The sequence below is a fragment of the Vanellus vanellus genome (assembly GCF_965231255.1).
Source record: "Vanellus vanellus genome assembly, chromosome: 19".
Lineage (NCBI taxonomy): Eukaryota > Metazoa > Chordata > Aves > Charadriiformes > Charadriidae > Vanellus > Vanellus vanellus.
Window position 1 is genome coordinate 4,804,747 of NC_138924.1, and position 13,921 is coordinate 4,818,667.

General features: G+C 44.4%; 1 protein-coding gene across 1 annotated transcript in view; it reads left to right on the forward strand.

Annotated features, from left to right (window-relative positions):
- Nucleotides 1–13,140, forward strand: part of COL26A1 (collagen type XXVI alpha 1 chain) — a gene marked incomplete at both ends in the record, with an annotated part of 175,349 nt that extends 162,209 nt beyond the window's left edge. Inside the window, 6 exons of the mRNA XM_082493295.1 lie at nucleotides 342–403; nucleotides 2,823–2,885; nucleotides 7,000–7,044; nucleotides 8,445–8,489; nucleotides 9,512–9,596; nucleotides 12,968–13,140. Coding sequence (XP_082349421.1) covers nucleotides 342–403; nucleotides 2,823–2,885; nucleotides 7,000–7,044; nucleotides 8,445–8,489; nucleotides 9,512–9,596; nucleotides 12,968–13,140 — 473 coding nt within the window. The remainder of the gene's footprint in view (nucleotides 1–341; nucleotides 404–2,822; nucleotides 2,886–6,999; nucleotides 7,045–8,444; nucleotides 8,490–9,511; nucleotides 9,597–12,967) is intronic.
- Nucleotides 13,141–13,921: the final 781 nt, after the last annotated feature.

A 13,921-nucleotide genomic window follows, 5' to 3' on the forward strand; every position in this document is an offset into this window, starting at 1 on the left:
GCTGTTCCACAGATCCAGTTTAAGTTTTCTCAAAAGTTGTAATTTTAAACAATGGAAATGCAGCATGTTCCTGACATCCTTCCTGCCTATTTTCACACCTTTTTTTTTCTTCCCAGAGCTCTAATGTCTTCCCTAGGGAACAGGGGTATCTTATATCAAGATGTGGGTAGCCAATACTCCCGTGTGTGACAAAGCGCTTGTGCTGTAGGCCTGTGATGGATAAACGGCTCTTACCCCTTGAGAGACTAAGCAGAACAATGAAAGGAAGTGTGTATGTTTGGAATTTAGGGTCCTTCCTTCTAAGACTCCTAAAAATTGTCTCAAATGATGATTCCCACCAGGGCCACCAGGCGCATCAGGACCCAAAGGGCCCCCAGGACCTGTCGGAGCCCCTGGATTACAAGTAAGGCGCTTTGGGGCTGAGGGACAGAGGGGGGGGTCAGGTGCGCAACATCTTCTCATTGCGCAATGGGGGAGAGTACTTTATAAGTTGTAGATCTGATGTTTTGTTCCCCATGAAATTCTGTGCTTTTAATACCTTTTTTTCCTTCTGAATTGTGTTGAGAGGTTGAAATGTTTGTGCTTTCCAGATTTTCCCGTAATTGTAACAACATATCTTGCTGTTGCTGTGTCAAAACATTTCACTGTGACCTCAGTTGATGCAAAGGATCTGACATGGGCTTTACTAACACAGTGATAGAAAAATAGTGTTTCCTGTGGAAGACATAAAAAGAATAAAAATGCATCAATGGGAATTCACCAATTCACCAAAGTGAATTTCTTAAGCCTACTTTTTCAGAAATAGCACTTTCTATTCAAGAAAAATATCACCAATTCCCATTAGTTTGATTATTTATCAATACAAAAATTGTGGAGGGGGGAGATAATAATGGAGCGTCATAAACTCACTCAAAAGAATTTATGGTAGAAGAAGGGCAAAGTACTCATGCGGATGGACAAAGCTGGTTAAATGGAAAGAAGTGAAGTCATGATGAATAGTGAACTGCCAAATTACTCAAAATAGTTGCTGGCTGATACAAAGGGACTCCAGTTTTCGGAAGAGTATTACTCAATGTGGCGGTAAACCAGTAACATCAAATATTTCAAAGGAATCTAACATGACTAAAGAGAGAAAAGTGACTGAAGAGCACAGAGAGAGAGAAAGGTTAAGTAGCTTAACAGAGGGATGTGACTTCAAACCTGATAAGAAGTGGTTTGGAATTGCTAGAAATTAGGGAAAGGAGATTTTTACTATGTATTTATTAATCACTTTGAAGAAGCAATGGACAGCAGGTTAGTGAAAGTTTGCCAGTGTAGCAGAATCATTTCAATTAGTGAATGCTCTGGAGAACAATGAGAAACTCCAGATAGATATGAACACAGTGGGAAATTTGGCAGCAAAACGACAGATGCAGTTTAATGTGATTAAATATAAGGTAATTCACAATTCCTAAATAAGTTCTGCAGTAGAGTCTGGCTTTTTCACATGCAGCACACACTATAAATCTCTTACTTTTTAACCACAGATTTGTGGAATTCCGTGTTCTTGAGCGTCCTGATGTAATCACGCACCGAAAGTCATTGTTGAGAGCTGTCAAGAGCAAAGGATGCTTATGGACACTTAAGTTTGTTCATGCTGCGTGTTTGACACAGGGCCAAGTCTGGTTTGTGCCCTACCTCATTTGGCAGCCCTAGTTAACCTCCTAAACCAGGCCTGAGTTTCTGAGTCTTTTGTGGGCCCAGGGGGGAAGTAGCTAAGGCGGAGGCCAGGTCACTGTGCAGCTTGGTGGTGAGCTGGTAGGGCTGACTGCAGGCAAGGAGCAACTTGTTAATGGTGAGCGTTGCTGCCTCCCAGCTGAAACTGGGAGAGAGCTCCTCTTTTAGACCCTTAAAACACTTATGTCCAATCTTGTTGGGCCACTTAACCAGAAGTTGAGTCTCTTTGCAGCTAGGCCTAGAAAGCCCATTTCTGTGGACGCTGAGAGGTGGGGCTTTCTGGGGGCTGCTGTTAAGCAGGTTGGCTTAAATCACCAGCGGTCTGGAGTGAAGCAGTAGTCTCATTTGTTGCAGTCTCCAAGGTGATGTGCAAGTCACCTGAGGTGGAAAAAACGCATCTTGCATATGGTCATGGGGAGCTGGAGCATGTTGGATATAAACAAACAATATTGGTCTTTCCTTGTCTGGTTTATAGCTGTGGCTTCGCTGGGTGGATAAGTTAAGAATTTGGATCGATTTCTGCAAAGCAGTTCAATTAGTAGAAATCTGGAGACTATGCCCTTCTTATCCATTGGTGACTGGTTTATAGATTTATTCAACCCAGGGAGCAAAATTATTAGTAGAGATTGGGCTTAATTTGAAAATTGTTTATTAGGGTGAGTGAATAGCTTCAAAATAATTTCCACTGCACAATCCAATTAATTTTCAGGTATGTCTGCTTACTCGTGCCACCCACTGAGGCAATTACAAAGAGGGGGAAAGTAGTGGGGATTTTTAAGCTAACCATACTATCTGTGTATTAATTTCTTCTTGGAAACTGAGAACAAGAACTATCCTGTCATACTGACCCCTTAAAAGTGTTACATCAGTAGCCTGCAGTGCATTAAAGGATCCAAATAGGGGGATATGCAGAAACTCTGGGACTCGGGATATCTGTGAACAGAGCTTCCATTGTTGTTGCTTGAGGGTAAAAGAGAATCCAGCCCAAGTGCTTAATGGGTGTATGAGGTTTTCAGGAGTTGAGGATCGCTGGGAGATGTATTCACTACACCTACACAAAAGATGCACAGAAAAATGAATTCCTTCTTGTTTTCCTTCTTTTTCAGGGCTTACCGGGCTCTCCAGGACAACCTGGGCCAAAAGGCTCCAAAGGGGACCGAGGAGAGAGAGTAAGGTTTTACATACACAGCAACACCTGGGGTGATGCGTCAGAAATTATATACAGCATAGGTCTTTCAAATTCTGTGGGACTACAGCCATAAACAATTTTAAATTCCAGGTGTTCTGCAAGAACCAAGATGATGGTTTACTGTACAGATAAAGGGTTGGATTGCTTGCAAAGTCTGGTGTTCCCTAAAGAGATTCAGGTAGCAAATACATGGTATATAAAGGCTTGGGGAGACCAACTTTCTTCCGCCAACCAAAGCTCTTTAGCGTTGAGTATTTTGAGTGGTCTAACTGAACTATTCCTTCTGTGGCAATAAGGCAGTAAAAGCTCATCAGACTTTTCCTGAACCAAAGCCATTCCCCAGGTCAAATGATGTTCTCAATATATTTGGAATATTGACATCGTGTTCTTGATATGTTTATGTGCTATACCTCAGTCCTTGATGGGTTGTGAAGTGCTAATAACTAAGCATAGAAAGAAGGGCTGTTTGAATGTTATTTCCAAACTGGTGAAGTTTAGGAAGTACCAGAGAAAAATCTAACAAGGATATAAATGTATCGGATTCCCAGACCAGCATTCAAGCACCAGGAAGGGTTTCGAAGTTGCATTTGGGCCTTCAGCTGCTTCTGTTCAGCTTACTCTCCAAAAGGCTGTGGTCTTTGAAATCTGTGAGAGACACTAGGAGTGCAAAAGCATTTGAGAATGTAGTATGTGGTGGAGGATCATTCAGCAATTAGATCTGCAAAATGTAGAAGTAGTGCCCAGATGGACTGTGGACAATCACTAAAACCCCAATGTAGAGCAGAGTCAAAGAAAGGAACAAAGATAAGGAGAAAAATATTGGTTGGTACCTCTAAAACAATGGACGTCTGCAGTGGTGGCTGCATTGACAACAGCCTTGTGCCACGGCTGTAGGAAACAAGTTCCCTTTTCTTCCAAGTGCCACTTTTACTGTCACATAGATGGAGGTGAACGTGGAGGTCGCCACCTGTAAATGGGTGGCTGTAGGGGACGTGCTGCTTCTTCATTTTGGCTCACTCTTCCAATCCAAAAGACAGAGGGATGGCTGAAAGAGCTAAGAAAGACAAATGCAAAATAGTTAACTCCAATCTGATGACTTCCCAAATTCATGGGAATAACCAGCAACTGACTTAAACTATGAGAACAGACGACTCCGGGAAGACCTTATAGCAGCTTTCCAGTATCTGAAGGGGGCCTACAAGAAATCAGGAGAGGGACTTTTTACAAGGGTACGTAGTGATGGGATGAGGGCTAATGGGAAAGGGTAGATTTAGATTAGTTATTAGGAAGAAATTTTTCACTGCGAGGGTGGTGAGCCCCTGGTGCAGGTTGCCCAGAGAAGCTGTGGCTGCCCCATCCCTGGAGGTGTTCAAGGCCAGGTTGGACGGGGCTTGGAGCAACCTGGGCTGGAGGGAGGTGTCCCTGCCCATGGCAGGGGGGTGGAACTGGATGATCTTCAAGGTCCCTTCAAACCTAAACCATTCTATGATTCTGGGTTCCTCTGTCCAGACTGTGTGCAAGGAGAGCAAGTCCAGGTGGCTGTTTCATTCCCTCCTGAGGAATTTGATGCCAAGGAGCGGAGCATAGCTGAGCATGGAGCACATGTGCTTTTAAAATGCTCTGTTTTGTTGGAGTATCTTTGCATGTTGTTTTGGATGCTTGGGCGCTGTTCTTATATAAGAAATCACTTGCAACTCCCTGAAAGCTGGAGACCATTTTAAGTGACTGTTAGAATTCTTTTTAATAACAGTTTCCTTGTGCGCATCAGCTACTTTGAGCATGTATTGGCTTCACTAATAGATTAGAGACTGACGTATTTCTGGGCCTAGACTTTAAGATTCTGATAGAGAGCAAAACATTAACTGATGATGAGATTTTAGCACAGGTTATCGACTACAGCTCATCGCCATTGAATGTTAATTTTCAGTTAAAAAAAAAAGGCATGGTATATGGTAAAGTGTCAAGTTTCCATCCAGGAAACTGATAAGAGCCCTTCCTCACTGATTCATTTAACATTTCCCTTTAGTTTGTGGTTGACCGTATCACTAAGACTAGACTTATTTTGAAACAAAAGCTTTGTTGCACTGTGTCCCTTCATTACAGACAAATCCTTTAGACTTCAATTTTGTTCCCTTCTTGTTAGATATGCAGAACTGTAACTCTCCTTCTGGGTTTGGGACAAATGAGATTTTCAAATATCAGAATGTCTTGCTAAATAGAAAATATGCATTCTGTTTCCCCGGCCTTCCTCTGTTAGCGTGGAAAGTGAAGCCAATTGCTTTTTCTGGCAGAATTTCTGTAGGATGTTCTGTGTGCTTTTTCTCTTTTGTGAGTGTGGATTTGAATGCTGGTTTTGACAACTACATGCTGCAATTTTGGGTTTGGTGGATACAAATTAGAGCTAGCTTTACATGGAGCGGAGGAGCTGTGCAGCTGCAAAGAAAAGCAGAGGAGGGTTTACAATGTCTATTGAGATTTGAGAAAATGTTATTATACATTCTTCCTGCTTAATCTCCGAGAGAACAGACGTAGAAGAGACCTGAAGCAGTCTGAGCACATCCCCTGGATGGCACATCTATATGTGTGCTGCTCACAATCAGCCTCTCTTCATCTTATTCTTAAGCAGTGCCAGGGAGGGAGACACCACACCAGGCAGTCTTCAGAGGTACAGCTAGTGAGGGCCTGGGATAAAAGATATTTCTAACATCCAGCCTAAATATCCTTTGATCCCCTTTAAGCTGATAACATCCTTTCCTGTTCCCCTGGACATAGAGAACAGTCTGTTTATGTATTTTGAGTGCGTTGTTATGTCTCCTCGCTGTGATTTGCTGCTTGCCTGTGCTTTTTCACAGGCCTTACTCCCTCCAGTGCAGAATCCAAGTATTTCCCTTTGAAGATGCTCAGAGCGCCTGACAAATTGGGCCTTCCTCCCAGCACTCTTCGTGTCGACAGGGGCCTTTGCCCAGTGCTGGCTAGCTGCTCACCGAGCACTGTGCAGCTCGACGTAGTACCGTTTTTGCCGATGCCCAAGGCCCGTTGGTTTTATACGAAGCAGCAGTTTGAGGGACACAAAACCAAAGCAGCTCTCCCTCTCTGGAAAATACTACAAAAGTAGTAGCTTTTTCCAGCTATTTCTGGAAAATACTAGCAAAAGTAGTAGTAGTAGTAGCTGCTGCTGCCAGCTAGATAGCTTTTTTGGACGAAAAAAAGGATGGGTTTGTTTCTGCGTATGTCTAGGGAAGAAGAGCCAGGTTAAATATGTGGCTGTTTCATCAGCGGACTTCTAAAGATGCTTTTAAATTTTGCCTCCTCTTCCCAAGCTCCGGCTTTCTCATTAAATAATCCATAACTGCTCTCCTAGTCGGGGATTCTGCCCTGCCCCAACGTGCTGCAGGGTGGGAAACCAACGCTGCGGAGGAAAACATGCGAAAAAAGATGCTCAGTTTGATGGCGTTTCATTCTGCCCCAAAGCAACACGTATCATTTCAAAATGTTTCTGTTAAAAAAAAGAACAAAAAAACACCCCACTGAGAACAATGTGAAAATTAGCACAGCAGGAAAAAGAAACAAACCAACCAAAATATTGTACGCATGTTTTGATCAGTAGCTGTTGGGGTTAACGCAGGGATGTGTGTGTGGAGCAGGAGGCAGATTAAATCAGTGCTCTGTGGGAGTCCTGGGCTCTGTTTGCTGTCTGGGGCAGCATCAGGCCATCAGTTTTACTAGAGAGGAGAATGTGGTATCTTTGTAAGAAACAAATCTCCAGCCAAATTCCTTCCTAGTATAATGTAACTGACTGCTGTAAAGTTCAAAAAATTGCTAATCATCTTACTGAGAGGGTACAGAGCTGAGGAGCTCTCTATTGAACCCAATTTCTCCAAAGTGTGATGGGATTTGGAGCTGATACGTGACAGAAAACCATGACCCCCTTTTGCTGTCTCTAAGTGATAATGTCAAGGGAGAGGAATTTTTTACATATTATCCCAAGTGTAAGGTTTTTCATTAAGCCATCTTAATTCCACGAGTAAAAATTACACTATGTTCTTGTCAAATGGAAAAATATCTCCTAATGACACTTACTTTATTTCCAACAGGGGCAAGCAGGTCTGACTGGAGAGAGGGGCATTAAGGGATTTCCTGTAAGTGATGTACTTGCGGGTGTGTGCAAGACTGAGATGGGCTTGGTGCCTGCCTGGCACCATAAATACCACCTAGCTGGACTGCAGCTGGTTCAACCAGCTCTCCCAGATGCACTGCTTAGGTCAACCATCTCCAGCTTCGACAGCTGTTCAGTAGGCAACCTTACCTTAACGTATTCCCCTGCAAATGAAGTGTAGTCTTCCTGCATGTTAACGACCGTGCTGAAATGCCGTAAGCAGGAAGGTGTCACGCCAACAGAGGAGATGCGTTTTGCTTGCAGATCCCCTCTAGCCAAACCTTGGCAGCTAGAAGCCTGCTCCATGCCTGGTGAGGTTCCTGGCTTTACCAGAACCCAAAGGTGGACACTGTTAAACAACCTGAAGCACATCAGCTGCTCTCAACTCCCTCTTGCACCTTAGTCTGCCAAACTGAGCTGGAAACCCTTTAATGAGATTAAGAGTTGTCTCCAAATGATTTCTTGGCAATACCTGAACGGAGGCGCACAGGAGATGTCTCCACTGGCACGTATGGCTAGAGTGCAAACAAACTGGTGGAGATGAAGGTTGGCCGAAAGTGATCTAGTGGAGCAAGTTGGGGGTTTTTTGGCTGGCAGCATCCAGAGAGGTCCTAGGTCCTCTGGGAGGTTTCTCTACTCTCTTCCTTAATTCTACCTCATAGTTTTGTACAATTCACATACCTTTTCTTCAGTCCTTCCTCCCATACCTACCCCGCTTTGCAAGTATCTCAGGGATGTCCAACAAGTTTGAGGAGCACAGGCATTTCCACTCTATTTTATTCACCAGTTTGTTAGCCTTGCTTTATGTTTAGCTTGTGGTTTAATCTCGCCGTATCATCTGTTCTTTGGGAAATGCATGAACTTTCTGGTTAGAGGGGAACATCAGACCAATGTTCACAGCACATAGGGATCTTTGTTCAAGAAAAGCTTAATGAGCATCTTCAGAGGCAGAAGCTGATGTGACTAATTAGTGAAAGCAGAAGGGAGGATTTTATGTTCTATATCAAAGATGAACACATGCATGTTTGGGGGAGGGGAGCAATATTTTTATGTCAGTGTTTTAGCCTAAAGCTTTGTTCATCGAGGCTTTCATGAGATTTACTCAATCTTGTTCCGGGCCCAGGCCATGGCAGTCAGCCCTTCCTGTGGCTTGGTCACTCCTGGCCAAGTTCAGTGTTAGAAATGGTGCTGCCCTCCTGGGAAGCTGGTGGGAGCCAGGACAGAGCGCTTTGGCCCTTGGCATGAAGTGCCAGAGAGGCGGTTTGTTTTCTGATGGTGAAACGCTTCTGCCTTTAATTTGTTCCTTTGGAGGGAAGGGATGCAGGTGATCCTGGACAGGGTCCTCAGTCACACGACAACAAATTTGTTTCTTGTCTGTTTTAGGGTGAACCAGGCAAGAAGGGTGAGGAAGGTGATAAAGGAGCTGATGTGAGCATGTATTTCTACTGTTTTTACTTTCCTTTTTGTCTCTTTACTGTGCTTCAATCTTACTCCCTTTGGCCGGCCGGTCTGTGGAGGGCAAGGGTTCTGTGCGCAGTTAGAAGTGCAGAGCAAGAGATTATGTGAACCTTGGGTTTGAACTTAATCCATGCCAGAAATCCTGGGCTTTGAGGTTTCCTTGGCCACGCTGTCAGCTTGCCTTCTCGCCACGCTCACTCAACACCTCAGTCCCCAGTGGTTTTTCTGCCACACAGAGCTGCTACAAGGTAGGGAGTTACTCCCCCACCACCCCTCCCATATGCTCAGGAGTAGACTCCCAGAAGAGCTCAAACTGTGGGTGCAGAGAGTTGGAGTTCTCACATCTCTGCTTTCCCACCCTAAAATACTTCCCAACATCTATCTGCCCTGTCCAGCCCATATCGAAGGCAATGGGGACAAAAAACTACAGCTTAAACGTATGTGAAAATATGTGGACAGGATGTGGCCCAGCTAGGAGCTCTGTGAGAAGCAGTGTGAAGCCCGTGGGGATGGGCTTGCATGACACTCTTCCAGTTTATAAGGGCGCAACAAGATGGTGCTAGCAACCCGTCCCAGTTTCCTCGTGCACCGACAATGAGGAAGCCCAGGTAACTCACGGATGTTCAGAGTAAATGTCAGATGAGAGCAAAACCCGTTCTCCAGGTAATTCAGCATAGTTGTTAACATAAGCCGCACATTACAAAGGTTTGACAGGAATATACACCCTGGGTTTGCCCCACTCCAGAAGCATGAACCAAACTCAAAGGCTTTGGGTCAGAGGCTCTGCAAACACAGGATATAACTGAGGAGTTTTTCTTTAAATAGGAATTTCTTCTGCATTCCTACTTAACCCTTGCAGCTTATCTCCCGTTTTACATCTTTCCTTTTTCAAACGTTCACACTGCATACTTCGGCACGATGGAGGCAACGTTATGAACAGGAAGCCTGATCTGCAATGTATACCAATATTCATTTTCTTTTCCTTCTTGCAGGGGGAAGGTGTTCAACAACTTCGAGAAGCCCTGAAGATTTTAGCTGAGAGGGTATTAATTCTTGAGCACATGATAGGAATTCATGGTAAGCGTTGCAAAGGTGTTCTTTTCTAGACAACTGGGGGCTCTGTCCGGGCAGCTGCTTGATGGTTAAACATCCTCCCAGTCTCCCAAGCGCTCTCCCGTATCGATTAAAGCCAGGTTTTCAAAACTAGGCACCCAACATGACTTAAAGTATGTTCAGACCTGTTGATGACCTAGAGCTTCCACCAACAGTACTAGTTACTCTGGCTTTACAGTAGCAGGCGAAACGACCCCCACAGTAATTTTCACTACAATTCAGAAAGCCAAGTCACGAGCCGCAGCTCACGCCGTGCGGCACAGATCATCTGCCAGCTTCCCAGGGAGCTGCTCGTTCAAGTCTTCAGGCCAGATCGTTTAATCCTGTTAATAGTGTCTTCCGAGGGACTTTAACACCACGGAGGCCCTTGCCTTGTGTAGCACTGTGTTTTACAGACAGCCCAAACGGTGCTACCCTGAAAACCAGTGATCCCTGAGCATCTTGTGATTAAAACTTACATAAAACCTATTTTCACCATCAGTTTTAAAGAAAGTCTCATGTGTTCTTTGTTCAGATAGATTTTTTCTGTTGAAGATATTTGTCATCACTGATACAGCGTGGGGCATCGTCCCTTAACGAATGTTTTCTTCCCTTAAGCAGAGTATGGGCTCGTGCAATTGTCACAGGTCAGACTTCTCCCTTTGGGGTACTTGAGGATCAATTCTCTCACAGCCTCCAAAAGTTGCTGTGCCAATTGCTCCCCTTTCAGAAACACAGTAGAGGCAAAGCGTTGTTTGGATCTACTGTCAGCCTGTGAGAAACAAGCCTGTTCCTTGGCACTGACCAAGTCCCATCGCACTGTTATTTCTGATACTCTCCCTGACACATGGAACCGCATTCTTGGCCTCACTTGTAGATCAAGCTGCTCTCACCTTCCTTCAAACCGACATCCGCTTTTATTATGAAGTGGCCTTTGGATATTGATTTAGCCTATGAAAATACTAAATAGCTAAAATGTCCAGCAGTTCCTAAGCAACTGACTTAAAGCGTATCTATTACTGTGCAGTAAGGCAGCATGCTTGGAGAGCCCACGGGCCCCTTCTGGAGCCCGCACAGTGCTAAAATCAAAATGCTTTTGGGCACTTCAACGCCAGAACAGTGTCAATGGGTGGAGCTATGTTGTATGGCTGAACCGGTGCGGGTGTCTGTGCTGCTCTCCATTATTCACTGCCCACGTGTCTTTTAGAGGCCCAAAGTACTATTTCCAAAGGCAATAGGCAGCAACAGCTTAAGCTTTTTGGGAAATCATGAATCACGAACCCATGATTTAACCACAGTCACTCTGATCTTACCTCTGCATTAATCCTAGTTTGCTTCGTATTTTCATTGGATTTTATAGACCGAGGGCAGGAAAAGATCTTTTTTATGCTGCTTTGCTTTGAGATGGTGGTGGTACCAGGAAGATGCCCGCTAGATTACCTAGGCAGCAAGCCGTGCCCAGCTGGTACGTCCTCCGGGTATGAGGGGAAGAGGAACCCCGTCCATCAGCACAGTGCAGTGTATTTACGGGACCCAAGGCCTGGCCCTCCATCGGCTTTTACTTTGCACCTTCATTTATGTTAGTATAAAGCAAAAAATCAGCTCTTCAGGAAGCTTGTATAGACACTGGGGCTTGGACTGAGGGACTCACACAACTTTATCCCCGCGGAACTGCCTACTTTACCTATTTTTTTTACATTGTCTCTTTGGCAAAACAGCAGCAACAAGGCATGCACTGCTGTTATTTTGAAATAGGCATTTCAGCAAACCATTTTTACTGACGTAAATATATTTTCGGTTATTGCTTGGGACGGAAACGAGTTATTTTGACCCATGTATACTTCTACACCAGTGTAACTGCATCAGCAAAATGGAAGTTTTTCAATTGAACAGTGTAGTTAAGGCCATATTTAAACACCTATATTGTATGACTTTAAATGGTTCCTTTTTTATCCAATAACTATAGATAATTATATTTTTACTCTGTGCTTTTGAGATAGTTGCATTCTTTAAGACATACTTTAGGCCCTACAAAAATACTCTTTAGAAAGAGAACTTGGAAAGTAAGGCATTTTTTCCTTGTGCAGTTATGTTCATCTCTGTATGTGTATATGGTTAAAAACAGAAAAAACAACAGAAAAAGACATGAAATAACAAAACCAGAATTTCCTTGAGCACAGACCTCCCTGCACTGAAAGGCACCACACAGGTTTAAATCGCCCAGCACCAACTATCTGGTCACGTCCCCACCGTAGGTGTTAAGGATTTGACCGCAGGTTCCTGGGCAGCCCAACTCGGCCCAGCTTTAAAGACCCACGCAGAAATGCCAATTGCATGCTCTCATTTTCCAAAGAAACTTCACAATCAGTGTGGTTTCCAAAACCACAGCCACCCAAGCAACAAGGCAAAACATACCAGCAAACAAACCGCTTCTCTGCAGTGGGAGGGCAGTTTGAGATTATCTGGCCCAGCAAACTGCGGAGAGCAGCCCAGCAGAACACACGAAAGCCCAAATTGTTTGGCAGCGTTCACTTCCAGTGAACACAGCACAAATCCTCCGGCAGCTAAATGCTTGCTTGGACCAGAAATGCTGCCTCGTGGGATCAAACCAAGGCTGGGTGTCTGGCATGTGAGGTTGGGCTCTTGGCAAGGAAACAAACAAATGTCCATCTCTGAAGGCAAAAGGAAGAAGAAACTGGGGCATTAAAAATGATGAGGCAGCATTGAGTTATCAGCATCTGTTGCTGACTGCTGGGAAAATAGAAGAGTGGCCGTAGTCAAATGTATATTTAGCTTCATGAGGCAGGACACTGTAGGAAGAGGAGGCGTGTGTTAACATGAGGCATGCTGGGAGAATGGACAGCTAATATTTATTCCCAGCTTTATTGCTAATTTGGCTGTAGCCTAGGGTGGATCAGTCCTTTCGTTCAATCTTTTCAGTGCTACAAGGTGTGAAATGGTACTTAAACCCTCAGGAGCATCGCTTCCCAGTGACCACTTGGCCTCATCCCTCAAAATAACAGGAATCTGTAGGTGATGCTGAATAGCAGCTATAGCCCGGGCAAATTTATAATCAATAAAAGAATAGCACTTTATAAATGGAATGGGAACCAGAGCTGGTGGGCCACGTGCAGCAAGAGTACTTACCCCAAAGAGTTTAGAGCAGAGGGAAAAGACCTGATATTGGAGTAGTGTGATGGCAGCAAACACGTAGCTCCACAATTGCTTGCTGGATGGAAAGACAACAGGAGGGACGACACTTCTTCCGGAAGAGGTATCATTCAGAAGGGCCCATTTACTCTTTCCTTAGCCTCCCCTTTTAAATAGCGCTCTCCCGTGACTTTCTCTCCTTACAGACTCTTTATCTTCCATTGAGCCAGGCTCTGGACAAGACGTGATCCCGGGCTCCCCTCTGCGAACCAGCATCAAGATCAAACGTGGAGGACCCCAGCAGCCGCAGGCCTACCAGATCCTCTCCTCACTGCTGGATGACAGTGAAGCCAAAAGGAGAAGCAATCGGATGAAGTAGGAGCATCTGTGTGTTCTCTGTGCCTGTTCACCAGTTAAAGATACAGTATCCCAGTGCTTAATTGCAGAGTGCAAATGAAGTGGGTAGGAGGCTGCAGTGTTGGCAACTGGGTTTCCTTATCTGGCCAATACTACGTCCTTATTGCAGGGAATGGCTCATCCATAGCTCAAGAGAGGGTCTTAGGAACATTTTTCTTGATTTTTTTGTTTTGCCTTTGGAATACCAGATGGCAGGTATCCTCAGAAGCTGTCTACAGAAATGACACCTCCTGACTGTGTCTCAAGAGTTTAATCCTCTCCTTATTTCCTCACTGACCTTAAAAGTTACTCAGTTAAAGTGCAGCTTAACTGCCTGAGACAATCGATCCCACCTAGACTCAAAGCCAAGCCTTAGCCTTGTCTGTTGGTATAGTTGGTGGCATCATGCTGGCTTCCAGGTGAAGATACCATTTCCCTAGGCCGTTAAAGCATGACCTGCAAGGATTTCTTCTAAGCAAAGAACAAATTGGAAAATTCAAAGAATATTTAAAACTGTTGCTCTGAAACTTCAGGTTACTCTTTGGACTTTAGCATCAAAATCTTGGCTTTTCATGTTGCTATTTGCATGAGTGGCATTATTTCTATTCGCGGTTGGCTAAGCAAGAACTTTTGATGCAAATATTCATGGCAACATTGACTTTATCTTCAGTGAGATTAGACTGTTTCTGTGAAAATATAGAGCAGTTTGTATGAAATACGATGGAATGGTGCAATTTTCCCATATTGTGCTCAGCTTGTGCATA